Source organism: Lutra lutra, chromosome 8, assembly GCF_902655055.1.
Source record: "Lutra lutra chromosome 8, mLutLut1.2, whole genome shotgun sequence".
NCBI lineage: Eukaryota > Metazoa > Chordata > Mammalia > Carnivora > Mustelidae > Lutra > Lutra lutra.
The window spans coordinates 76,338,646-76,365,454 of NC_062285.1; the positions used below are offsets into that span (position 1 = coordinate 76,338,646).

Consider the following 26,809-nt stretch of genomic DNA (forward strand, 5'->3'; position numbering starts at 1 on the left):
CATCTTTTTTTCCATCTGAGTGTCCTATCTGTAATATATTCCCACTATTATATGGCTCTGTTTCTCTCCTTTTAGGTGCCTGGTGTTGCAAGAGATTTGCTTTTAGCACATGTTCAGCCCAGGCCAATATTTTCTTGGCATTTTGAGTTACTTCATGTCATCTTTTCATAGATTGACATCTTTAAGATCTCGACTGGTGCCGTCAACATAACTTTTTCTGCAATAATTGAGACATTCTCTGTGTTATCAAATTTGTTGGCTGGTAACCATCTACGCATATTAAGCACTTAAAATGTGGCAAATGTGATGAGAACTGAATATTTTCTTTGTATTTTTGTTAATTTAAATTTTAATTTAAATAGCTATGTGTAGCTAGTAACTACCATATTGACAGCCTCATTCTTGACACTGAGGCAGCAAACTTTTTTTCTACAGAGCCAAAGAATAGACATTTTAGGTTTTGTGGGCCACACAATCTCTGTGGCAACTAGGTAACAATCCTATAATAGCCACAGAGAACAAGTGAATGAACATGTGTATCTCTGTTTCAATAAAACCTTATTTGCAAAAATGATCAAAAGGACCAATTTACTCTGATGGGGTAAATTTGCCAGCCCCTGTCCTAGACTGTCAGTTTTCTGGGATATATCTATAGTATCATTTTAATTTCCTGGACTTATAATTCTCATTTACTATCTGCTTTTTAATTCATATTCTATTAGTTGATATATATTCATAGGAGGTAAAGGGTATTTCTCAAAGGCTTTACTTTCATAATGATACTAGTGAATAAGTCTAATTTTTTTTTCTAATGGCTTCCATGGTCATCAGTTTTACAGATACAATAGACCTCTTCACTTAAAAATTCTTATTATAGGGGCACCTGGGTGGCTCAGTGGGTTAAGCCTCTGCCTTCGGCTCAGGTCATGGTCTCAGGGTCCTGGGATCGAGCCCCGCATCGGGCTCTCTGCTCAGCAGGGAGCCTGCTTCCCTTCCTCTCTCTCTGCCTATTTGTGATCTCTGTCAAATAAATAAAATCTTTAAAAAAAAAAAATTCTTATTATAAGACTGGCAAGTATCCAGATGAACACAATCTTCCTAGTCCCCATAAGACATAGGGGGTCTAGAGCCAAGAATCCACAATTCTGGCCGTAGTACAGAAACCTTGCCTATTCTTCAAAATGATTCCTGCAGTCAGTTCTTCTCATCCCGTATCTTGTTTTCTCTCCACAAATCCCAGCTTTAACTGGTAAAAGGAAGGAACACACTTCCTGTGTCTTCCAGTCATTTCATTTTTGCCTCAAGTGCATCACAGTCAATGGAGGAGGTTTCAGCAATATCCTCAACCACACAGGAATTAGGTGTGATAGTTATGGTCAAGGGGGTTGGCAACCTCCTCCGACTCCCCATCCAAGAAAACCACGTACCTCTGACTGGCCATCTTGAATGAATCACTCAATGAGTGCACTCAACATTAAGAAACATCTTTTTTTTTTTTTTTTTTGAGGAGCTGGTTACACTTTGTCTCACAACCTGCAGCTCTTCCTTGAGAATTGCTCATTTACCATTAACATGGAAATAAATGGAAATATTCTAGGATAAACACATCCGTTGTACTAGATCTGACAATAATATAAAAATGCTGAGAGAAATGAGTAGAGGAGAGGCCCAATGAGAGGCCCTGGGTGAGCACGCAGAGGGAGATGTCATGGCTCTTCACCTAAAGCACACCTCAGCCTTGCCCACTGCTAAAAGGAGGCTGAGCCCTCAGTCTCTCAGTGTTTGTGTAGACAGATACAAGAGGCAAGCACACAGAAGACAATAACACACACAGCAAGACCTCAATAAATGCTAGGTTCCCCTTCCTTCCTCTAAATTAATGAAAATAAGTGACTTTAAACAGGAACCTTTTTGAAGGCCACACCACAGAGTGTGTGTGGGATTAGAGAGGACAGAGAGGATTTAGAAGCAAAATATTATTTCATTTGATATTTTGTGCCCAGTAATGACATTTTATTTTCAGTAAACTTTAGTTTACTTGACTTTCACCAAAATAAAATTGATATTGAACCAAATTAATAATTCTGAGAGTATATATTAACACAGACTTTAGATCTTTCACATAGTCTGTGGACTGTCAGGTAGCAGCAGAGTAAAAATACAGAGCTGTGTTAGAGACCATCTTGGCTTGAGAATGCTAGCAGAATCTCAGAATGAAGCCCCTTACTTGGACATGAAGGCACCACATCTTATTCTTGCATCACTCCCCTCGGGGAACAGTAGTTCCGGACTGTACAACACATCAACCAACACGGAGAATTCAGCTTGCATCATTGGGCTGAACTGTTGCTCCAACGAGGCCACTACATCCTAAGGAATAAAGCACAAGAGAACACACATGAAGACCTAACTCAGATTTCATCATGTGAAGATATGACGAGCCTGAGAATACTAACCAGAAACATGACGTGGGAATTTCAGAGATGTGCCCTACCTTCCTGTGGCATCAAATGTCTGGACTTTAAGTATTCTGCATGAATACTGCTTGGGTCACCTTTTTTACTTACAAGGTAAGAGACAGGTGGGTAGGCATATGATTTTCAAGGATATCTATACAAGGTGAAAAGTTAGTAAAGTTAGTAAAGCCACTGTTACCAGTATCTAGGATTTTAATGGACACAGGACAGGTATTCAGCAAATTAGAATAAATTGGGGTAAGCTTGAGGAACAGCTTAAATAAAGAGTCCATATGTATTTCTGGTCATCTGGAACCAACCTTATCTTCCCATGGGGCCAACTCCTTGACATATCCTTTGAAGCAGTATCAGCACTTCACAAGGGTTTGATGGCATTTAATACTATTTCAAATTATATCTTTTTGATAGATATTATTGGTCCCCTACCCAACAGCCTTACTTCATCCTTTTCCTTGCTAATAGGACCCTTACGTTGTTTCTCAATTAGGCAGCAACATTGTCAGGGAAATGAGCCCCCTCAGCTTAGGATCACAGTGGATTAGTTTATGTCAGTCATGGTCATTCCAGTTCCTCTGACAGGGCTTAGTCTAGACATGATGATGTAACACTGTTCTTGCTAATAGAACATTGGGTGAAATCAGTTGAGCAGGCAGTGATGTGTGTTAAGGGGGGCAGGGCCAACTCTTGAAACTACCTATGGCTCTCAAGACAGCTTAAGAATGTGAACCCAAAATGTGAGGCAGCCCCGATATGGCTCTTGGAGACCAACCTTAACAGAAAGCCAACAGACCAACAGTGTTAGGGCTCCTCTCTCTTGAACTACTAAATTAACCAGCTAAAGAAGAGCCCTACCTCCAGAGTCCTTGCTATGTGAAATGGCATATTTTTTATTGTTTAAGCCACTTTTCATTAAAATCGTGTCAATTACAGCTGAAAGCATTCTCACTGACATGTTTGTAAAATGGGCTGTGGGCAATGACAATTTACTAAACATTCTTTAATGACTAAAGCATCCCCTTTGGGGTTTTAAAATAACTATGTTAAAAGAACAAAAAAACTATTCTCACATAGAGCAATATTTTATTCACTCATACTTATGACACATTTTGTTCAGCAGAAAACTGATTGCCAATTGCTATTGTTACTTTCAGCTATGGCAACACAGCTGGGGTACCGCCTCTCTTGATTTCTTACGGCTAGATTTCAGTAGTGAACTCTCGTTTAACTCTTCCTTCCCTTTTTAGCAAAAGTGATTATTTCTACTTCAACTATTCTAATAAGCTTTCTGAGAAAATTCTGATGACGGTTAAAAGAAACTACCAGGAAGGCAATAACACAAATGGGAAACCAGATATTCTATAATGTGGGAAGAGAATATGCTTAACAAATTTATGACTAAATTTAATAAAATGTCACTAAAATGTGCCTATTTTTCAGATTACCTCTCTTCATTTCATTACTAAACAAATTATGGGCAGGCTCCTATGATGTGAATTCTGTCTTTAGCTTTTATTTTGATTATGGGGCAATTATGAAACTCTTTAACTCATTACTTCCCCCATGTGAAAAGTCAGGATAATGATACAATCACATGGGTTTGCTGTGAGGATTAAAGGTAAGTACACAGAACAGCGTCTAACACATACCTGCCACTTATTATTCCTCAATAAATGTTTGTAATTGTCACTGTTGAGTACTAGTTACTTGCAGTCATGACCCTTCTTTTTTATTTTTTATTTTTAAAGATTTTATTTATTTATTTGACAGATAGAGATCACAGGTAGGCAGCAAGACAGGCAGAGAGAGAGAGGAGGAAGCAGGCTTCCCGCTGAGCAGAGAGCCCGATGTGGGGCTCGATCCCAGGACCCTGGGATCATGACCTGAGCCGAAGGCAGAGGCTTTAACCCACTGAGCCACCCAGGCGCCCAGTCATGACCCTTCTTAACTAATCCAGTGGTTATTTTGTTGTCCTTGTCTTACCTAACCACTGTGAAGCATTTTACACAATTGCTTCTGCTCTGTCAAACCCTTTCTGCTCGTGGCTTCTGGGACATCATACTTTCTCTATTTTCCACCTATATTCCAATCTTCCTTCACCAACTCCCAGTAGCTCCTGGTCCTTTCTTGTGAGAAATCTCATCCAAGTCCATGGTTTTAATATCATATATATGCTGGAACATCCCAAATTTATATTTCCTGTTGGACATCTTTCCAAAACACTCTGGACTCATATATCCAGGTGCCTATTTGACATATCCACATGGATATCAAAAGAGACATCTCAAACTTAAAATCCCACACATAGAATTCCTAATTACAGTTCTCCCATTCTTCCCTATCTTAGCAAATGATTCAATCATATCATATCCTCTCTTCTTCTTTCCAACACCCCACAACTCATCCACCCATCTACCAAGTCCTGTTGGCCCTACAACCAAATACATCTAAAATTCATCTCCTTCTTTTCAGTACAATCGGTACCCCCATTAGCCAAGCTGCCATCAATTTTTGCCTCAATTAATACAAGAAAGTCACTGCTTCTATGTCTCGACTCTATAATCTACTCATCATGCAAAGTCCAGTGATCTTCTAAAAAGTAAAGTCATGTTTATCGTCTACTGAAAATCTCTGGTGAGTGGCCCTCTCACTTAGAATAAAATCCAAATGCCTTACCATGCAAGTCTCTACTTGATTTGGCTTCTAATATCATAATCTTCTCCTTTGTTCACTCTACTCCTACCCCAATGCGCTTTTCTTGGCTCCTCAAACACACCAACTTCACTCCTGCCTACGAACATTTGCATTTACTATTTCCTCCCAGTCAAAATCTCTGTCCTCAAATCTTTGAATAGATTATTCCTCTACTTTGTTCAGGTCTCAAATCAAATGTCACCTCAACAGAGAAGAGTTCCCTGCTATAAGATCATTCTCCCAGTATGTCTTCACCATGTTGTTACCATGCCTTATTTTATTCATAGCTGAGTTTTATTTTAAGATTTTATTTATTTATTTGACAGAGAGAGACACAGCAAGAGAGGGAACACAAGCAGGGGGAGTGGCAGAGGGAGAAGCAGGCTTCCCACTAAGCGAGGAGCTGATGCATGGCTTGATCCCAGGACTCAGGGATCACGACCTGAGCAGAAGGCAGACGCTTAATGACTAGGCCCCCCAGATGCCCTATTCATAGCAGTTTTAATTACCCAACATTATGTCATTCATCTAAGAGGTGAGAATGCTTGTTCCATGAGAGCACAGGACTCACGGCTCTATCTTTAGCACACAGTAGTTGGTATTGAGTTTTTACTAAATACGTATTTATTTAATGAGTGTACCAACCCATGCCCTCTCTATGCTGGCTAACACTTCTACCCATCTCTCATCTGAAATATTCTACTCTTTTCACTCTCATAAACCTGACTCCTCTTCTTCCTGCCTTTTGTCTTTCATATTTAGCCATTCTGCCACACCTGGCCTCTTATAAGATTCTCTTTGTTTTCCCTATCACTATATTCTCCCTTTTAGCAACACCATCCACTGTCCTTGCTCCAACTAATATCTCCAAATATAGGCTTAACTTCCAATACATGTAATAGCCTGTTAATGTGATTCAGCATAGTAGCAATGACCACAGCCAACCTCCTTCTACTGTATTCTCTCCTTCACCTCTATAATAAAAAGTCTTACTAGTAACACCTAGTTTCCAATCATCTTTCTCCCTCTCTCCACCGAAGGCAGTTCTGCTGACCCTGCCTTCATTATTGGACATGATCCCTGTTTCTTCAATTCATTCATGCTGCCACCTGGCTGAGATAGTGATGCTTTTTTTCTTTCCTTCTTTCCTTCCTTCCTTCCTTCCTTCTTTCTTCTTCTTCCTCTTCTTCTTTTAACCTCCACCTTCCCCTCTGCCTCCTCCTCCTCCTTCCTCCCTTTTCTTTTGAGAGAAAAGATAGGGAGGGGCAGAGGGAGTGAGAGAGAATCTTAAGCAGGCTCCATGCCCAGTATGGGGCTCAATCTCACAACCCTGAGATCATGACCTGAGTGGAAATCTGGCGTCAGACGCTTAACTGACTGAACCACCGAGGCACCCCAGATATTCAGTGATTCTTAACTAGTCTGTCCTCTTCTAGTCTCTTCCTGATAACTCTTTTCTGCAAACCAATAACTGTTTTCATTTTATTTTATTTCTTTTCAGTGCTCCAGAATTCATTGTTTATGCACTTATGCACCACACCCAGTGCTCCATGCAATATGTGTCCTCCATAACACCCACCACCAGGCTCACCCAACTTCCCACCCCACTCCCCTCCAATACTGTTTAATAACTTATAATGACATTTTCACCCAAACTTTCAGTGAATTATAGCCTTCAAGTTCTTCATACTGAGTCTAACTTGTCTTTTTAATTCATATAGCACTCAGCTATTAAAACTCTGAACCTCCACCAATTATCCTACATGTGACCTCTCACAATATTTATTCCAGTTCATGTCTTGACTATTCTCCAAGCCAAACAATTTCCTCAAATCATATCCTAATTCACTCCATGAAATCACCTGCAATTATGTGGTTGGGAAGATTTCTGGTATGGTTTGAATTGTGTCTCCCTAACAAAACTCATAAGTTGAAGTACTTCAGAATGTGACTATAATTGTAGATTGGACCTATAAAGAGATAATTAAGGTAAAATGAATCCATATGGACATCTCTCATCCAATATGACTGGTGTCCTTATAAGAAGAGGCAATAAGGATACAAACACGTATGTGCACAGAGGAAGGACCATATAAGGACACAGTGACAAGGCAGCCACCTGCAAGCCAAGGAGAGGGATCTTGGGCTTCTATCTCCAGAACTGTAATAAAATAAATTTCTATTGGTTAAATTGCCCAGTCTGTGGTATTTTGTGATGGCAGCCTAAGCAATTGAATACAATGTCTCTCTTTACTTGATGTCCCAGAATCTAGGCCAAGCACAGGATTGGAATACTATGCAAATAATGGTGCTTCCACTATTTTCACCAAAGGAGTATAAAAGAATACTAACAGATTAACTATAGCAGGGTTATGAATATTTAATTTATTACCTGAGAACTTATGGTAACTTATTTTTCCAAGTTTTATTATTGAGTTTTATTTTGATATCAAGACCCATTACTATACTATCAAACACATTAAATAATACACACTCACTAAAAATAACAACTTTTACCTGGAAGCCATGCTTTTGAAAAGAGTAATATTGATAGGGAATTGTAAAGTAAAGCCTGGTCCCCAACTAGAACTTGATATTTTTAACCATATTCTACTTGTGTTACTATATATGTTAAAAATTACAATTTAGAAAATGGTAAGCCATTGCATGTTCTTAATGTACCTGTAACTTTTCAATAATATTTCTATAATCCCAAGAAGGCCCTCCAAGAGCTTCCTTAAAGCGTGGTCCAGAGCGAGCAGATAGTCTCCAACCCATGGCAGCTCTCTGCACCATATTGGAATGGCTCTTCAGGAAAAGGGTATTGACTTGGCTGTCCAAATCCACCGGAATAGCAATCCCACGATTCTTTGCTGAAAAAGAGAGAATTAAAATATTTTTTCTCTTAATTTGACTACAGGTTCCTACACATTAATGAAATAATCTTATAAACAGAACAAATAAAGAAAAAGACATAACTTCTGTGATGTAATAGACAGTATGTGACTATTCTTAATAATACTGTATTATCTATTTGTATTTTGCTGAGATAGTAAATATTAAAAGTTCTCACAAGAAAAAAAATTGTAACTATGTGAGGTGATGGATGTTAACTAAATTTATTGTGATAATCATTTTGTTATATATGCATATATCAAATCATTATGTTATGCCCTTAATATAATGTTATGTATCAATTATATCTCAATAAAACAAGAAAAAAATCAAATCTTTAAACTCTGCCATCAAATTATTTTCTATAACTACAAAAGCTTTTAACCTGAAAGCATCTCAATTCTTAAGACCAATTATTAAAGTGAGCTCATTAAACATTCAAGACCTTATTTGATTTCTTGCTGATTAATGTCTGAAATGTACTTCATACAGCATCAATATAGAAAACAGTATAAAATGACCATGCAAATTTGTGCTTTCCCAGCTGCCATGGAAAATAAGAAAGCAGACAGAAAACACGCGAGTCTGTTCATTAGTATAATTGATGTGTATGTGTGTATGCATACACACGTGCACACACAAAATTTCACGTAGTAAAACAGCTGAAAGAAGAAATTAAAACTTTGATAGTATTAAAATCTGCATTTGAAAGGAGCACATTGTGCATGTCCTTCTTTCTAAAATTCACTAAAATGTATATTTTATCAGACTTGTATCACAGCACTGAAAAAAATGAGAATGCTTGCCATAAGGAAAACAGAAATGTTGAGGCATTTTTGCAAGCAGAATGAAGACAGGATTAGTCCCTCAGAGGAGGACATTCACTGCTCTACAAGCAATAAGAGAACAGGTCTTCCTCAGAACAGAGTCAACCAACACCAAGGGTGGTAACTGGGGATAAGGGAATTGTCTGGGCAACACATTAAAAAACAGCATGTGCATTGCTGGAAGTTAAGGTCCTCCCCGCTCCGACTAGCATAAATAGTGCAGTTAGCAGCAGCAGTATTTATCCAGAGTATAAAATTAGGGAATCACAGAAAGATCCTCTCATGAAAGTGAAATACCTGCCTGGAGAGAATGCCAAAAGAAGGTGTCAGGACTTGACAGAGAAGCAGAATAGAGCTTGAAGTAACTCCAGAGATCTTCAGCAAATAAGTAGGATAGGGGACAGAGAAGAGGCAGCACAAAGAAAAAATATACAAGACTCTAAGCCCTGAGCAAAACTCTCCTATTTCAACATTATCAGTATTCTCAGCTGGTCTTCTGCTTCACACACACACGCACATGTACACACACACACACACACACACACACACGGAATACCTGTGTATCATTTATTCAGTCCCTCACCCAGAAGTCTGGGTCAGACCTGGCATTTATGCAAGCATGCTAGTAGAGAAACATACCCTTAAAACTGGAGTGGGTCCAATGTAGTCATTACAGACCTTTACAACCGTGAGCACATGACCAAGAATCATAGAGCAAACTAAGAATGTTAAGAATAACTGGCCCCAGTGAAATCAGAAATGATTCAGGGAAGAACCAAAAATATTTAAATAATTCTGATTTTTGTCTTCAGAAAATGTGTGTAGATACTACTTCCCCCAAATTAGCAACTCAGAAAAAGGGAGAAATTTTGGAAATTAAAATATAATTGCACAAATAAACACTTCAAAATGGCTGAAAAAGAAAAAGATAAGAATAAAGACCAAGTTGATAATCTAGGAAAGTCAAAGTACCTTCTAGAACATAAAGCATAAAAGATCAAAAAGGGGAGTAAAAAAGAGAGAATATGAAATGGAAAGAGTCATCCAGGAAGTCAAATATCTAAAACCTCTAAGTTACAGAAAGAAATATCAGAGACAATGAAGGAAAGAAATTATTAAAAAAATAATAAATGACAATTTACTTGATCTGAAGAAAGATGTTATGTCTTTAAACTGAAAGGATCCACTGCGTGTGAAACAGGATTAAATAAGCATATTGACCATATTCTGGTAAAAACTGACAATGCTATCATGGGTTGAGTCATGCCACCCAAAAATATACATTCAAGTCCAAATCATAGATACCTGTGAATTTGACCTTATTTGGAAATAGGGTCTTTGCAAATGTATTCAAGTTAAGATGAAGTCATCCTAACTTGACCTCACGAAGGCCTAACTAAGGCCTAACTAAGGCCCACCCTTATCCAATACAAGCGCTGTCCTTATAAGAAGGGGGTAAAGGAAACAGAGACACACAGGAAAGGGACACAGAGGGAAGAACACCATGTGAAGATCAAGGCAAAAGGATTTACACAATTTCAAGTCAAGGAATGTCAAGGGCTGCCAGCAAACACCGGAAGTGAAGAGGAAGGCATAGGGTCTCGGAGTATGGTGCACTGACAGCTTGATTTCAGCTTCCAAAATTGTGAAATAATAAACTTCTATTTTTGTAAGCCACCTCATTTGGGAAATTTCTTATGGTTGCTCCACAAAACTAATAGAAATGCCAATAGCCAAGAAATAAAAAGAGGATTCCTACAGAAAAGAGACAGGCACCAAACTTCTCACCATCAATATTATATGCTAGAATCAGTAGACTAATATGTTGAGGAGCTAATGGATAACAAATTTTGAAACTAGGAGTTTATACCCATCTAAACTGAAAATCAGAAGTGATACCTGGATAAAAACATTTCAGAACATGTAAGTCTCAGAATTTTTTCTCTAAACCCACGATAAAAATCACAAAAAAGAGAGAAAGGAATCCAAGAAAATGTCGACATGAATACGAGAAACTTTGGAAAATGAATATGAGCCTGAAGAAGAAAATAAAGCAAGACACACATGAAGAAGATCCATTAGATGTTCATGGTTAGGAAATAGTCTTCCATTTGGAAAAGTCTCAATACCATTACACTCCATCTTTTTCTCTAATGCTTATAAAGTGAAAAATACTTACTTATCATAATATGGTAAGGTCTGATCACTAATTTTTAAATCTTATCATCCTCTAAAAGATTTCATTATATTCCCAAATAGAATACAAATTTCAGAAATCATAACAACATAAACTCAATAATCTACTAAGCAATAATCACAACATAGGTCGGGAAAGAAGAGGTCAAAATGAAGGCAATATGTTATGTTCCTTATTTTTCAGTGTGGAAATATAGGTATTATTTACAGCTGTGAAGTCAAAAGACAGAGATAAAAGGATATCCTTTAAAGTTATCATGATAGTCTCTGTCAGACATTTTTTTAAAGATTTTTTTATGTATTTGAGAGGAGAGAGAGAGAGCATGAGTAGGGGGAGAGGCAGAGGCAGAGGGAGAAGCAGGCTCCCCACTAAGCAGGGAACCCAACACAGGGCTCAATCCCAGGACCCAGAGATCCTGACCTGAGCTGAAGGCAGATGCTTAACTGACTGAGCCACCCAGGCACTCCCGGAAGATGTTTTTAATGAATGAAACTAGAAAAGACAAAAAAGAGAGAGAGAAAGGGAGAGAATCTGGTTTGCTTCATATAATGAAAGGAAAGCAACAACAGTTGGCCTTACTACTTCTGCTGGTGAAAATTCTCTTAAGTAGAAGGATACTTTAAAACTTCTTTGAAGATATGGTCCATATATACAATGGAATATTATGCCTCCATCAGAAAGGATGGATACCCAATTTTTGTATCAACATGGACAGGACTGGAGATTATGCTGAGTGAAATAAGTCAAGCAGAGAGAGTCAATTATCAGTGGTTTCACTTACTTGTGGAGCATAAGGAATAACACAGAGGACATCGGGAGATGGAAAGGAGAAGGGAGTTGGGGGAAATCGGAGCGGGAGACGAATCATGAGAGACTGTGGACTCTGAGAAACACACTGAGGCTTTTGGAGGGGAGGGGGGTGGGGGGTTGGGTGAGCCTGGTGGTGGGTATTGTGGAGGGCACATATTGCATGGAGCACTGGGTGTGGTGCATAAACAATGAACATTGGAACACTGAAAAAAAATTTAATTTAATTTAATTAAAAAAAAAACAACTTCTTTGAAAACAGATAACCTTAGCTACCAACACAAAAATTTACCAATTCAAACAAGAGCTGTAGCTGAAATCTAAGGAAATACTGAAGCTCTAAGGTAACCCTAAACCATCAATTGCACCACTGCCCAAATTTCCCTTGTGAATGTTTTCCTATATTCATGGTAAAGGTCCCTTTTCCAAAGCATACATGGTATCTGTTTATGTCCATTACACACAGCGGAGCAATCGCACTTCCGTTCCATCTGAAGGACAGACGGCCTTGCCACTGCCAGGCTGCACTTATTTTTATAAATACTCAATCCTGCACCATGATCAAATCCTGGCAAGACTTTGATCCCTGTCTGGCTGCTTCACACATAAGCTGGGCTCGCTCTGCACATTCGGAAGTCAAACAGAAGACAATGCTATTATATGTTATTTTCTAAGTGACGAAGAAACAAAAATGTATAAACGTCAACATTTCTCAACATATATCATAACCGAGTTTATGCTAACATTTAAAAAAAATTGAGGAGGGGATTGGGATTTATCTCCCCTTTAGGAATGAAGTACATTAGCTACAACTGACCATCAGCTAAGTGTCGTTGCTATGAATAGAACTTACACAAAGAAGGACTCAATGAATATTTTTCTAATGACACCAGTGGAGATGCAGTCCAATGGCAGGACGTCTGTTAGTCTCAGCAGTACAGACTTCTAATTAGTGATCTCAGGAGAATCACACCCACTCCAGATATTTCTGCCACAATCCACTATAGCCAACGGCACAGACAGACCAGACTCAGGAAAATTCACTATCTCAAGCTTTGTCGAAAGGGTTTTTTTTTGTTTGTTTGTTTGTTTGTTTACTTTCCCCAAACTGTACTACTTTAATGGGTATCTTCTAGTTTGCTGTCCTAAGACAAATTGTGCATTATAAATTAATGGAGTAAATTAAAAGCTCTTTACTTTCGCCTACCTAAGATGAACTCTAGCCAAGGGCTAAATCACAATTTCCAAGTAATAAAAGAAAATTCACTATGCAACTGGAGAAAAGAGAATTTGAGTTAAAGTAAGTCAGCTGCGGAAATAATGATAAAAAATTTTCAAGCAATTATAAAAATATTAATTCCTTTAAAGGTATGGCTTGAAATAGATTCTCTGCACTGTCAAAATATTATAAATAGTAATTCTAAAGCAGAGCTGATAATGCTAATTAGCATTCCATATATTGTTTAAAAGTTAAAGCAGAAAGGAAAATTGTGACCAGGAAAAGAAAAGAATTAATTCATGATCTCACTTACAAAAACAATAACTAGAATATTTTTCAAATGCAACCAAAAATAAACTCCAAACTTAGCTTACTTTTATTAAATTAGGAAAATTCTGGTATGAATAGTACCATATAGTGATATGTGAGCTAGGATGTATCTTGGGATTCCTGGTTATCCCCTGCCCCCATCTCTCTCATTAAGAAAGAACTAACGAATTTATTACAGCAGTCATTCTTCTGGCCTGTAGCATTAACTCCAATTGTGTGCTCTAATAGAAAGAGTCACGTTAAGGTTTAAAATGTTTCAAAAAGAAATGTTCCTGTTTCTCCTCTAAATTAGAATGAAATTGGGAAACTACCTTGTTAAGGATGTTTTGTCAGAGAGTAAGTATATGCAGTTCTTTAAAAAAACTAATAGTAGAAAGGATGAGCTGTTATTAATGCATTTATCTTTTGTAGAGCTCTGCCTAGCAATAGCTAGCTCTCTAAAATGAGCCATCTTTATTCACCGGTATTTTGACGATTTGGCTAAGCTACTAATTAGGCTTATAAATCCTGAAAATTCCCTGGATATGACTCATCTTTGCTGTGATTTTAAGACATAATCAAAATCTATTTCTAGTTATTATTCATTAAATATTGCAGATTAGGTGAAATTTTTTAATTAGACAAAATCACTGATGGTATCTGCCAGAACCAAATCTCTGAGAACACACATACTGCAGTGATAGGTGCCATGGAAAAAAGGCTTAGATAGATAAACTGACAGGTGGGGGGAAAGGCAACAGAGAGTATCAGCAGGAATTAGAAGCCCTGCTAGCTTGTCAAGCCACACTGGACCGGCCCGTAAGCATTAGAACAGCTGGAGCGCAAGGAAGGGGTAATGCGGGGCACGGTGTGGTATCTCTTCTATACTATGTCACAGTGTCCAACACAAGAATCTCCTGAAACACTAGTGTTAAATGTGAAGAACATTAGAGATATGAAATGTATCTTTCCTGTTTGGCGCTCCAAGGACACTGAATTAATCCCCAAATTGAAGAAAGATTATAATTTTATGGGTTATGCAGTAACTACCATTGGCACACCTGCCCAGTCATCTGGAAAAAATAAAGTTGATTCCATACCTTCTACCTTAATAACTAAATCTAGTCCAGACAGCTCACAATTGTAAACAGCTACTCCCAAAACACAAACAAGCAGACAAACGAAAACGATGCAAATTCTCAATAGGAATTTTAAAGACATCTCAGACTGATCAAGGCCATTTTGAAGATGAAAGAAAATCTATAAGCCTAATGGAAAATAAATTTCTGTATGTCAATAAAATAAAATAAAATTATATGAGCAGTGAGTGTTACACACAACTAATGAATCATTGAAAACTACCTCAAAAACTAATGATGTACTTACTATACAGTAGCTAACTGAACATAATAAAAAATAAAAACAAAATAAAAAATAAAAATAAAATAAATAATAAAATAAATTTCAAATGAAAAATAAAAAAAAAATTTAATTATTACTTATAGGCAAAGAGCATTTTTCCTTAATAAATAAAGGGTTATAAGGATTGAGAAACTGTTAAGGAAAAAAAACCTTTAGAAAAAGTAAACAAAGTACAAGAAGTGACAATCCGCAGAAAAGGAAATGCCAAATGACTCAATCGCATGAACAGAATTTTTTTCTTCACTCATAAAATGAGAAACAATTATCTAATAATACTTTTATTTGTAATGATATTTTCTATAACAATAGATAAGGATATTATCTATAACGATATTTAATTATAAGATTGGCAAAGATCTAAGTAAGAATTTGATAACGACACATTATTGAGGAGGAAAATGCTTTCCCACATCACTGGTGACAGGTAAATTACATGATCTCTACAGAGGAGTGTGTCTGTCAAAATTAAAATACTCAGAAATTCTACTCGTAGGTATTCCCCTTATTCTCCTTCATATGCAAGATGATTAGAAACAACATAAATAACCAGCAATGGGGTTAAATAAATTAGAATATAGGCCCATAAGCTACTATGCAGCCAAAGACAGGAATAGGACATTCATGCAGTTATTTGTGTTCATCCATTTATTTTCATTATGCAAAAAATACTTATTGAGTACTTACTGAGCTCTAGGCACTATCTCAGGCTCTAAAACTTAATAACAGATAAGCTATTTAGTAGTTAAAACACTTACTGTACTTTGTGATTTCTGTACCTGTTAAATTTATTCCCATAAAAATTTCTTGGGGGCAGGAAATACAGCTTGAGACTGCATTTCCCAAACTATTAAAATAATATGTTTCAGATAAAGAGGGATCATTATAAATTCAATGGATCAATATGCAAAAAAATTATAAGATTTTGTCCTATCTTGTAACTTATTCAGATTTAACTTTTAAAAAGGAATAATGATGTTTTTAAAAACCAGAACTATGGGGGTACACTGTGTCAAATTCATCTTACAATCAACTACAACCTCCTAGGTAGATTAAAACAGATTTTTTTGTTCATTTAATAGACACTGAATTTCTCTCCTCAAAGGGTTACTATTTTCTACATGTTCAAATTTTTTGGGAACAATTGGCTTGAAGATTGATGTTCATTATTCAAACCATTTGTAGAAGTTATTTTACAGAATTTCCATTTGGAAAAAAGATTCTGTTGCCAACAAAGTACCCAACATTAATCCCCCCAAATCATTTGAAGATTATGAAACACATGGAGCAAAATTCTTTTTTAAGTGAAATAATATGGAAGTAATTTTTGGATGCTTTTTCTCAAATTACTTCTAACATGTGCTATTGTGTTTTATATAAAAGAGTAAACTGAGGAACAGGAACTGACCAAGAGCATTTAAAACTTTACATAGCCTCAATGGCCCTACCATTTCTCAAACCTCAGTGAACACCATGGTGTGCATTTATTGCAAAAGCCCCCATCCTTACCGGTTCCCAAATCAGCCTTAACTTATCTCATTGAGAGGAGAGTAGAGAATGATATACATGTGTCTGCCTTACCTTCCAGCTAGGCACCCCCGCAGGGAATGACATCGCCTGGGAAATCACATTTAATACCACTTAAGACCCTGTATCTTCCTATCAATTTCAAATTTGACATAACTTGGGAGAAAGTGAGCAATGGAGGTAGCTATCGGTAATTTCCTCAGATACAAATCACTCAAAAGCACCTCAGCTTTTAGAAGCTTAGGAAGTTTGTTCAGATAAACTGAACGTGATCCACATGATACATTCACAACTGATTATGGCTTCAGTATTAAATGCTTATGAAGTTTTACCAGAAAAACTGAACAGGACATAAAAATGCACAACTGATCTCAGCCTCAATACATTTGATAGTAGCAATAAAAATTTCTGGAATATTCATCAAGGAAAAAAGGAGACAGGTAAACAATAGGAAGCACTCTTTTTCTGTAAGGACTTCCTCCCCCATCAAACCCTTACTAACTTAATTCACTAATCCCTTTCCTTCTTTTTAAGTTATCTGAAGACTGTATGGATGCATTTCATGTACAGCTTAAATTAGCATTTTGACCCACATTTTGTATCTTAAAGCATCAAACAGATAATGCCTGTTTTTGCTGATTGGTGATGGCAGACCATCACAAATGCCTGCTAGCCTGTCAGTTTCAAAAGTCTGATTCTGTCCCCACCTGCCTGTGTGACCTTGGGCAAGCTGCCTAACCTTGATGACCTCATATCCCCATGGTAGAATCTTAAAGTTTACCACACTGGCCAATACTCAGTAAATACTCACCACTCTCAGGAATGTCAGCATTGACTAAGGAAGTGCATGCTCTTGCCTTTTACTACCTTTGGTGGCTTTTTGTTTTGTTTTGTTTTGTTTTGTTTTGTTTTGTTTTGTTGTTTTTTAAGATTTTATTTTTTTTATTTGAGAGAGAGAAAAAACACAGAAGGAAAGTGAGGGGGAGAAGCAGACTCCCCGCTGACCAGAGAGCCTATCATGGGGACTCGATCCCAGGAGCCTGGGATCATGAGCTGAGCCCAAGGCAGATGCTTCACTGACTGAGCCATCCAGGCGCCCACTTTTCACTACCTTTTGTATCTAGTGTACAAACAATGAAGAGAATTAGAATTAAGAATTTTTGGTGATAGATGAGTTGAGCTTATGCAGCTGGGAGCACTTTACAAATTGTAGCGTGTTATGTAAATGTAACTGTACAGAAGGTCCCTGAGTTAAGGTGGTTTGACTTAACAACTTTTTGACTTTACAATGGTGCAAAAGCGATACACATTTGGTAGAAAAATCGCATTTCGAAGTTTGGATTTTGAACTTTTCCCTTTTCCCAGACTAGCGACATGCAGGAGGATCCTATCTCGGGATGTCGGGCAGTGGCGGCCAGCCGCAGCTCCCAGGCAGCCACACGGCCGGGAGGGTTCTGCACCTGTATGTGAGTATCTCAGTTCGACACTTTACTAAAGAATAAAGGCTTTGTGTTAGATGACTTTGCCTAAATGTAGGCTAATGTAAGTGTTTCAAGCACGTTTAAGGCAGGCTAGACCAACCTATGCTGTTCTGTAGGTTCAGTATATTAAATGTACTTTTCGACTTAGATATTTTCAAGTTAGGAGTGGTTTATAGGGATGTAATCCCATTATAAGTTGAGGAAGACCTGTAATAGCTATTTGCATGTACAGGAAATGTGTTGACAAATTTGTGAATGCCCTGAACGTTGGCTTTGTGTTCTCCTGACTTTGTTCTTTTGACTTTTGCTTAAATATGTATCCTCTTTGTTCTTTGTTCTTACATATTTGAATTGTGTTAAATTGTACTGCCTCTTTGTGTTCTTAAAAGAGTTGCTGAGGGATGCCTGGGTGGCTCAGTAGGTTAAGCATCTGCCTTCAGCTCAGGTCATGATCCCAGGTCATGGGGCCCCATGCTGGACTCCTTGCTCCGCAGGGAGCCTGCTTCTCCCTCTCCCTCTGCCTGCTGCTCCCCCTGCTTGTGCTCTCTCCGCATCAGATAAATAAATAAAATCTTAAGAAAAAAAAAGGAGTTGCTGAAACACAAAAATGTTTTTGCACCTGAGCTGTATAAGGTCAGATAAATCCCTACTCAGCAAGCCAAACTGCCAAGTTCTAGTTTACACATTTGGACTTCCTAAGACAGGCCTTCTGGGGTAACACAGTACTGCATGAACTCCCTATTTGGAGAAACTTGGATTTTAAACCCAACTCAACTACTGAGTAATTGGACAAGTTACTTAACCTTTCTAAGCCTAAATTTCACTATCTGCACAATCCCTAGCTGTATGTGAGTATCTCAGTTCGACACTTTACTAAAGAATAAAGGCTTTGTGTTAGATGATTTTTCCTAAATGTAGGCTAATGTAAGTGTTCCAAGCACGTTTAATCGAAATGCGATTTTTCTACCAAATGTGTATCGCTTTTGCACATTGTAAAGTCAAAAGTTGTTAAGTCAAACACGTTCAGAAGAGGCAACAAACATGCCTTCTCACAACCCATTGGAACCCATTTGGAACTAATTTAGAAATGTTCCAGAACATCCTACACAGTGTCCCAGCTTCTTCCTGCTCCTATCCCATCTTAACTACTTATTTTCCCTCTAAGTACGTAGCACTATTTGAAAGCATTTGTTTGTTTACCTATTTACTTATTTTTCTTTCTTGTTGTCTGCTTTCTCCCATTAGAATATAAACTACAAACACAGGGGGCTTTGCCTGACTCACTGACTGGTAGAACCTGGAAGTGTCTGGCACTGACTACGCAGGTTAATGAGTGTTTGTTGACTGACAGTAACCATGGGCTAGGGATCCTCGCTATCACACATGTCTTTAAACCATACAGAAAGCCACAAAATATCCTGCGAAATCACAAGGTTTGGGCCAGGAGAGGATTGGAAGGAAATGAAATCTTATAACAGAAATAAAAGATATCTTTAGACTAATATAATGTCAGTGACTATTTTAAATCCCCAAAGTACAAGAAATACCACTGAAGTGGGAAGTCAGATGGAAAACACAGTGTGGGGACTCCCCCGTGGCTGAAAGTTCTTCATGTCAGTTTTAAATGTTATAAACAGTGTGCCATTCTATGTTCTGCGGAGGCCAACTGGTGTCCCCTGCACCCCACCAATTGCATTGTTAAATACTGAGTGGGGAAGAGGGGGAGGAAAAAGTGGACAAGAAGAAAAAGAAGGAGGTAGAAGAGGAGGAGGATAGAGAGAGAAAGAAGGAAGAAGAGGGGAGGCTACCTTAAAATGTTAAAATACAGAAATAGACTTGGCAGCTAGGACAATGTATTCTATGTTAAAAAAAAATCATCTTATGTCTTTGCTTTTCCTTTGGATTTTATCTTTTAATGGTTAGTACATTTCCCAGATGACTTCATCCAAATAAAAATGCTGTTAGTACTATTTCATTATAGCTTAAAAAGTATATTATTAAAACACTCAAAGGTTATACTAAAGCATGAACAGAACCAGATTCACCTATAATTTTACCATTCAGAGATAATCAATGTTAATATTTTATTTTATCCTTCTGGACATTTGTTATGTGTATTTTTTCAAGTAGAATTAGCTTCTCTCTCTCTCTCTCTTTTTTTTTTTTTTGGAAGTATTAATTTGAGAGAGAGAGATAGTGAGAGAGAAAGAGAGAGAGAGCACAGAGGCAGAGGGAGAGGGAGAAGCAGACTCCCGCTGAGCAGAGAGCCCGATGCAGGGCTCGATCCCCAGGACCCTAGATCATGACCGAGCTGAAGCAGATGCCTAACCAACCAAGCCACCCGGGCACCCCAAGAATTAGCTTCTCTTTTGTGCCCTTCTTTATTTTTGACATAATACCTATTGTCCTCTTCATTTCTTCCCTTGAAATGTTCAGCCCTAAAGTCTGCCAGATGAGCAGAGCAAAGTTAAGCATCAGCCCTGAGCAAGAAGGACACACAGGGATGAGGCGAACCAGAGCTCAAATGCAAAAAGAAGTGGAAGGTGCCTGCATAGGAAGCTGGCCAGGTGGTGGACAATCAGAACTTGGTGGCATGAGGAGCACATCAGCTGCTGGGGGATAGCCTGGCTCAGGTACCAAAGAGTAAGCCAGCAGAGTCAGAGGTCAAGCCCATGGAAAAAGGTCTCTCAACAGCCTGAGGTAGACTGTGGGAACCTACTGGAGGTGAGGAGGATGCCTTCATAGAGGGTGTCAGGGCCGCGCTGCCAGGGGACACATCCTTGTGGGGTCTGGCCCTGCATGTGTACCTAAGCCAAAGTGGGCTGTGAGGAGGGTGGATGTGTGTGGAGGAGGGTTCCCGGGACGGTTGAAGCATTCAACTCCTCAGGTATTTGAGGAGAGCCAGTATCCTCACAAAAGGAACTTTTTTCTTTTTTTTTTTTTAAGATTTTATTTATTATTTGAGAGAGAGAGAGAGAGCATGAGAAGGGGTAGGGTCAGAAGGAGAAGCAGACTTCCTGCCAAGCAGGGATCCTGATGTGGGACTTGATACCGGGACTCCAGGATCTGACCTGAGTCGAAAGCAATCATTTAACCACTGAGCCACACAGGCGCCCCCACAAAAGGAACTTTCAAATCCAATAATAGCAAAGCTCTTCCTTTATTAAACATTTTTATAGCCTCAAAATAGTAGTATAATATTATTCTCTCATGTTTTTAATTTTTCTCTTAATTATTTAATATTTTTTTTAAAGATTTTATTTATTTGACAGAGAGAGATCACAAGTAGGCAGAGAGGCAGGCAGAGAGAGGAGGAAAGCAGGCTCACTGCTGAGCAGAGAGCCTGATGCGGGGGGCTCGATCCCAGGACCCTGAGATCATGACCTGAGCCGAAGGCAGAGGCTTAACCCACTGAGCCAGCCAGGCGCCCCTAATATTTTTATTATTATTGTGAATAATGTGTTTTACACACTGTTTCTTTTTGGCATATAGAAAATGTATCTGGTTTAATACTTACTTATAATTAATCACTGAGATGAACTCTCTTAGTTTCTTAGTTCTAATGTTTTTAAATTGATCCTCTTAGGTTATCTTAGGTTTTTTATTCAAATTAAAATTGAGCAGTTATTAAATCTTGTTAATACACAGTCACTTGTGTCCAATCGCAGATGGGGAAAGACAAAAAAATTTTAAATGGCCATAATTAGTTAAATCATTGATTCATTTATCAAATATTTACTGAGCATATATTATAGCCCTTGCCAAGTTATCTAATCTGGATAATTCTGTTTTTCTCAGCTGTACAATGTAAATAATCAAAGAACCTATCCAAGCATTAAATGAGACAAATCAGGCAAATTGCTCAGCAATGCACATGGTGAGTACTCAATAAACGGCAGCGGCGATGACATACACTAGAAGCTTCCCTTCCCAGTGCTGCATCAGTTGAGACAATGGTCAAGCTCGTCTGTTTTTTTAAGTCCAATATTTCTTTTCCTGCCTCCCCTCTGCCATCTGGAGAATGGCCCTAATTAACTTGAAAGAAAGAAAGGACTTTTCAAGAGGGGCACCTGGGTGGCGCAGTTGGTTGAATATCTGCCTTCCGCTCAGTCATGATCCCAGAGTCCCAGGATCGAGTCCCACATCATGCTCCCTGCTCAGTGGAGAGCCTGGTTCTCCCTCTGACTCTGCTGTTCCTCCTGTTTGTGCTCTCTAGCAAATAACTAACTAAATAAAAATCTTTAAAATGGAAGGAAGGAAGAGGGATTTATGAGAAACTCCTAAAATCTATTAACCTTCCTTTAGCTGTAATCCCCTTGCCTTCCATTTCATTTGTAATTTCTGAAGGCTTCTATATACAACAGGGCCTTAGTAAACTGACAGATTTCAGACCAAATTGGAAAACTAAAAAACCCTGAAAAGGTCCCACTGCCCTATGAAGGTATTAGCACGTCAGGCTACTTAATGGACAAGACAGTTCCGTGACGAAGTCTGAGACAACAATGAAACTAAACTCATGCCTGTGAAATCTTCTGAGCTATAGTAAAGTGTCCTATATAATATTATGATTAGAAATACAAGTAAATAAATGAATTTTAAAATTTTGAAAAAAAGAGATGCAAGAATCATCTTCCCCTCCCAAAAACGTATGCCGCAACATTCAGAAGCGTTTGCTGGTCATTGCTCTTCAGCTTGAGAGAAACTTTTCTCATTAAGTCGTAAACTGGAAAACTGCTTGTGTTGGCCACGAGCCAAAAGTCCGATTTCTTTCATGAAATGCAAAAGCAAGTGAAACTCGACATTCTGACTTACCCACTTCTGCCAGAGTTCTGATACAGGACTCCACGGAGGACTTCTGCGCTGGGTTTGGCCAGGTACAATTGTAAATTCTGAAGGCAGATTGCAGCAGCTGAATAAAAACTGGCTGATGTGTCTGAAAGCAGAAAGGAGTATGCAAATAGGCCACTAAGCCATTAACACTCCGAACATGGCATCTATGCATTATCAAAAAGGCTCATCGAAATAAAACACAATCCAGTCTTTTTTGAGCAGTGGCACCATTGACAGAATATCTCATTCAACAAATATTCATTATGTACCCACTTCGTGACAGGCACCATGCCAGATGCTACAGAAAATCAATTATTTGCATTTTAACTACAGACTTAATCAGAAAAAATTTGGCATTTCTTGAAGCCAATGACTTGAACTTCAATATTTTTTAAATAATCTCTGGGTTATTTCTAAGTGTAAGTAGAGCAGGTGTTCTGAGTTTGTTTGATTGACTGCATGTTTTGGTTTCATATGATGTGCAAGGATAGGCGACAACAATTCTGACCTACAGAAACAATTTCATATGGTTCTAATAGTTTAAACATTTCCCTAAAGAAAGTATAATTGAAAATGAAATTTTTATAAGGGTAATACACAGCCACTATAGAATTTTGGGGAACCACAGAAATGAAAATCTACACTAATCCTGCCATGTAGAGATAATCAGTATCAACATTTTGAAGATATTCACCTCCTGAGTTTTTCTATGCTTATAGGCACATATGTCCTTTACACATACAAATTTGGATGATACTCTAATGCAATGCTGGGGACTGTTTCACTTAATATTACTTCATAATCATTTTCCTTAGTCATAAATATTTCTTTTAAAACATGATTTCCATTTGCTATGTAATAAGCCACCCTATGGACAAAAATAATTTATTTAGCTATTTCCCTATTTGTGGTCATTTAAGGCTGACGTCAATTTTTAAGTATTAGAAATACTTGAAAATCTTACTATACAAATTCCTGCTAATTCTTTCAGGATAAATTACGAAGGTGGAATTTATTGAGTCAAAATGCCTATCCATTGAAAAAATCATTTACTGCAACACTTGGCAAACAGCCAATATACTGATATGAATGTTTCTGTTATGCTTGGAGGGAAAATAGGAATAATTCAGTTTGAAGATGGGGCCTCTTTATTTAAATAAAGCTTGGTAAACTCAGAAAGGGGCAGAACAGTAAATAATATGAGAGAAAACTGACCTTCAGAAGTGTAGGAAATGACTTCCTGACCATGTTAAAGTTTTTCTTAACTCAAATAAGGTAAATTCTGTGTCACAGAATGTGCCTGTATTTTTTAGTTTACATTACCTGGAGGCTGGTACTGTTGTCTGAAAAGGGGGAATTAAAGAAGCCGCTCACAATGTTCATTATTGACTCAGTGACACACTTCTCCAGGAAGGTGTCTGCGTGTTTCCTGTCCGTGGTTGTGTTGCAAACCTGGAGAGAAAAACTGAATAACTCAATATGCAACTACCACATCTTTGAATTCTAACTCAGTACTGAAACCTTGCAAAAATTGCTCTGAAATTGTTAACTATAACATCTCTTCTGCTTTTGAAAATTGCTTTGAATACATACATTTCCGCCAAAAATCTATTAAAATTTTATCATTCTTCTGTAGCTGTTCCATTCAGTTTGGTTGTCATTTCATCTTGGACGAGAATTCTTTTACAAATGCCCCCAGTCCCTTCCTCCTGCTCTGCTTCTCCCTACTTTTGCACACCAACCTTCTTCTGTCCCCAAGCATGGCTTTGCTGGAAAACGCCCTTTCACTCAATGTGAAATGTGAGGAAATCAAGGAAGAAACAGTCATTATAAGAAAGCGGTGAATGTAATTAGCAATGCTTTGTATCTCTACATATTTTCACTTATAATACCTGGCCCAGATTGGAGGATGCCAGGAGAAGACATTTGGCAAGGAAAGTAGAAAGCTAAAAGAAGATAAAACTCTTTCCAACACTTGAGACCTTTTCATCCATAGCATAGATTCATGGGCAAGGAAGCACAGAAGTGAGTCTTTCCCTGCTTCCTTTCCTGTAGGGCTGAGCATGAAGAGATGATACTCACACTAAAGATAAACCAGAAAAGAACACAGGCCTGGTTCCTGCCCTGATTTTCATATGTGATTAAATGAGGCAGAAACTGGTCATTTTGTGAAACAAGCCACAAATTTCCAAATACATCACGGTAGACAAATTGCAAAAGCAAAGATACATGATTAAAAACAAATGAAAAAAAGCTGGGTAATAAAAAGAAACATGAAGATAAAAACAAGAAGAAAAGAAAATGGGAGGGCAAAGCACAGGGTGTGAGAAAACCCTGCAAAACTGGGGCAGAATAACAACATTTCAATATTCACACAGTGACAGTGGGGAAATGTGGTGGCCAGATGTTCCAGATGTTCTTAGACAATCCAAATTTCTACATCACTTCTTTTTCTTTTCAGTAAGGTGATTAATCAAAAGAATAAGTAACTATAATTTAATCTGATACGGCTTTAAAAACCTTTCACAAAAGGGAAAAATTCCCATCTCAAATGTGTGTCCTGATGTTTTAGTTGGGGAAATAACAGTATTTGCTAAATGCAGGTAAAAGAAAGAGCACAGGGATTGCTTTGCTTCTAAATCACTTCCCATCAGGGCTCTTCATTTTTTCTTCATCTATGAAGTGACACTTCCCTGACTGGGCTGTATTAGAACTACTCCCACTGGTACTGCAGGGACCAGTGCAGTTAAAGGAAATAAATGATGTCAAATTATGCAATCTTTTAAGCTAGTGTTCCAGCAGGTAACATAGTGCCTGGCATATACAAAATGTTCAATTAATGTCTAGGGCATGAATGAATCAATTCATTTTAAAAATGAAAGAATAAGAAAGAACAGAAAGACTCATGTTGTTTCAAGGTTCACTCTGGGTTAGGATGTATTTGTGGAACATCGGGACTAATAATTGAACATGATCCCAGCACTAATATCAAATTAGTTTTCCCATGATGGATATAACATAGGATTTATTTCATTTAGTATCTTTCTAGCACTGGCTTTGATATACTGAAATTTTCAGATTCACAGGATAAAAATATATTACAGTTGAAAAGGTAGCTGACTCAATCCACCATAACCAACCCCAATAGCCTTCTTCCTCATCCAGTGACATTTCACACAATCGTGGGGGGGGGGGCGCTCTACAGATCTATTGCAGCACCATATTGATTACCTGCAACTGGACATTTGCTAAAGAATCACTCAGAAATTTGTGTTAGTGGATTAGTATAAAGACATTCCTCAAAATCCTAGGTTTACAAAACTATGTGGAACCTATTCCTCAATTCCTTTGAACAAGAAATTCAGTTTTCAAGATATTTTTTCTTCCCCATACAAATGATAACATTTTTGTTCTTCCAAAACCTTGCAGCCTACATTGCAATATCATGGATAGGCAAAAGAAAGAATTAGTGATATAGAAGACCAAATGACAGAGAATAAAGAAGCTGAGCAAAAGAGAGACAAACAACTACTGGACCACGAGGGGATTATTCAAGAGATAAGTGATACCATAAGAAGAAACAACATTAGAATAATTGGGATTCCAGAAGAAGAAGAAAGAGAGAGGGGGGCAGAAGGTATATTGGAGCAAATTATTGTAGAGAATTTCCCTAATATGGCAAAGGGAACAAGCATCAAAATCAAGGAGGTGCAGAGAACCCCCCTCAAAATCAATGAGAATCGGTCCACACCCCGTCATTTAATAGTAAAATTTACAAGTCTTAGTGACAAAGAGAAAATCCTGAAAGCAGCCTGGGACAAGAAGTCTGTAATATACAATGGTTAAAATATTAGATTGGCAGCAGACTTATCCACAGAGACCTAGCAGGCCAAAAAGAGCTGGCATGATATATTCAGAGCACTAAATGAGAAAAACATGCAGCCAAGAATACTATATCTAGCTAGGCTATCATTGAAATAGAAGGAGAGATAAAAAGCTTCCAACAAAACTGAAATAATTTGCAAACACCAAACCAGCTCTACAGGAAATATTGAAAGCGGCCCTCTAAGCAAAGAGAGACCTTAAAGTAGTAGATCAGAAAGGAACAGAGACAATATACAGTAACAGTC

At 38.0% G+C, this 26,809-nt stretch overlaps 1 protein-coding gene across 2 annotated transcripts in view; it reads right to left on the reverse strand.

The window, feature by feature from the left end:
* ITPR2 (inositol 1,4,5-trisphosphate receptor type 2) overlaps window positions 1-26,809 on the reverse strand; it is a 491,082-nt gene that overhangs the window by 221,483 nt on the left and 242,790 nt on the right. For both annotated transcript variants that reach the window (XM_047741839.1, XM_047741840.1), the window contains exons 33-36: window positions 24,003-24,131; window positions 22,662-22,782; window positions 7,851-8,041; window positions 2,228-2,370 (exon numbers count right to left, since the gene is read on the reverse strand). In XM_047741839.1, the coding sequence (XP_047597795.1) occupies window positions 2,228-2,370; window positions 7,851-8,041; window positions 22,662-22,782; window positions 24,003-24,131 (584 nt within the window). The remainder of the gene's footprint in view (window positions 1-2,227; window positions 2,371-7,850; window positions 8,042-22,661; window positions 22,783-24,002; window positions 24,132-26,809) is intronic.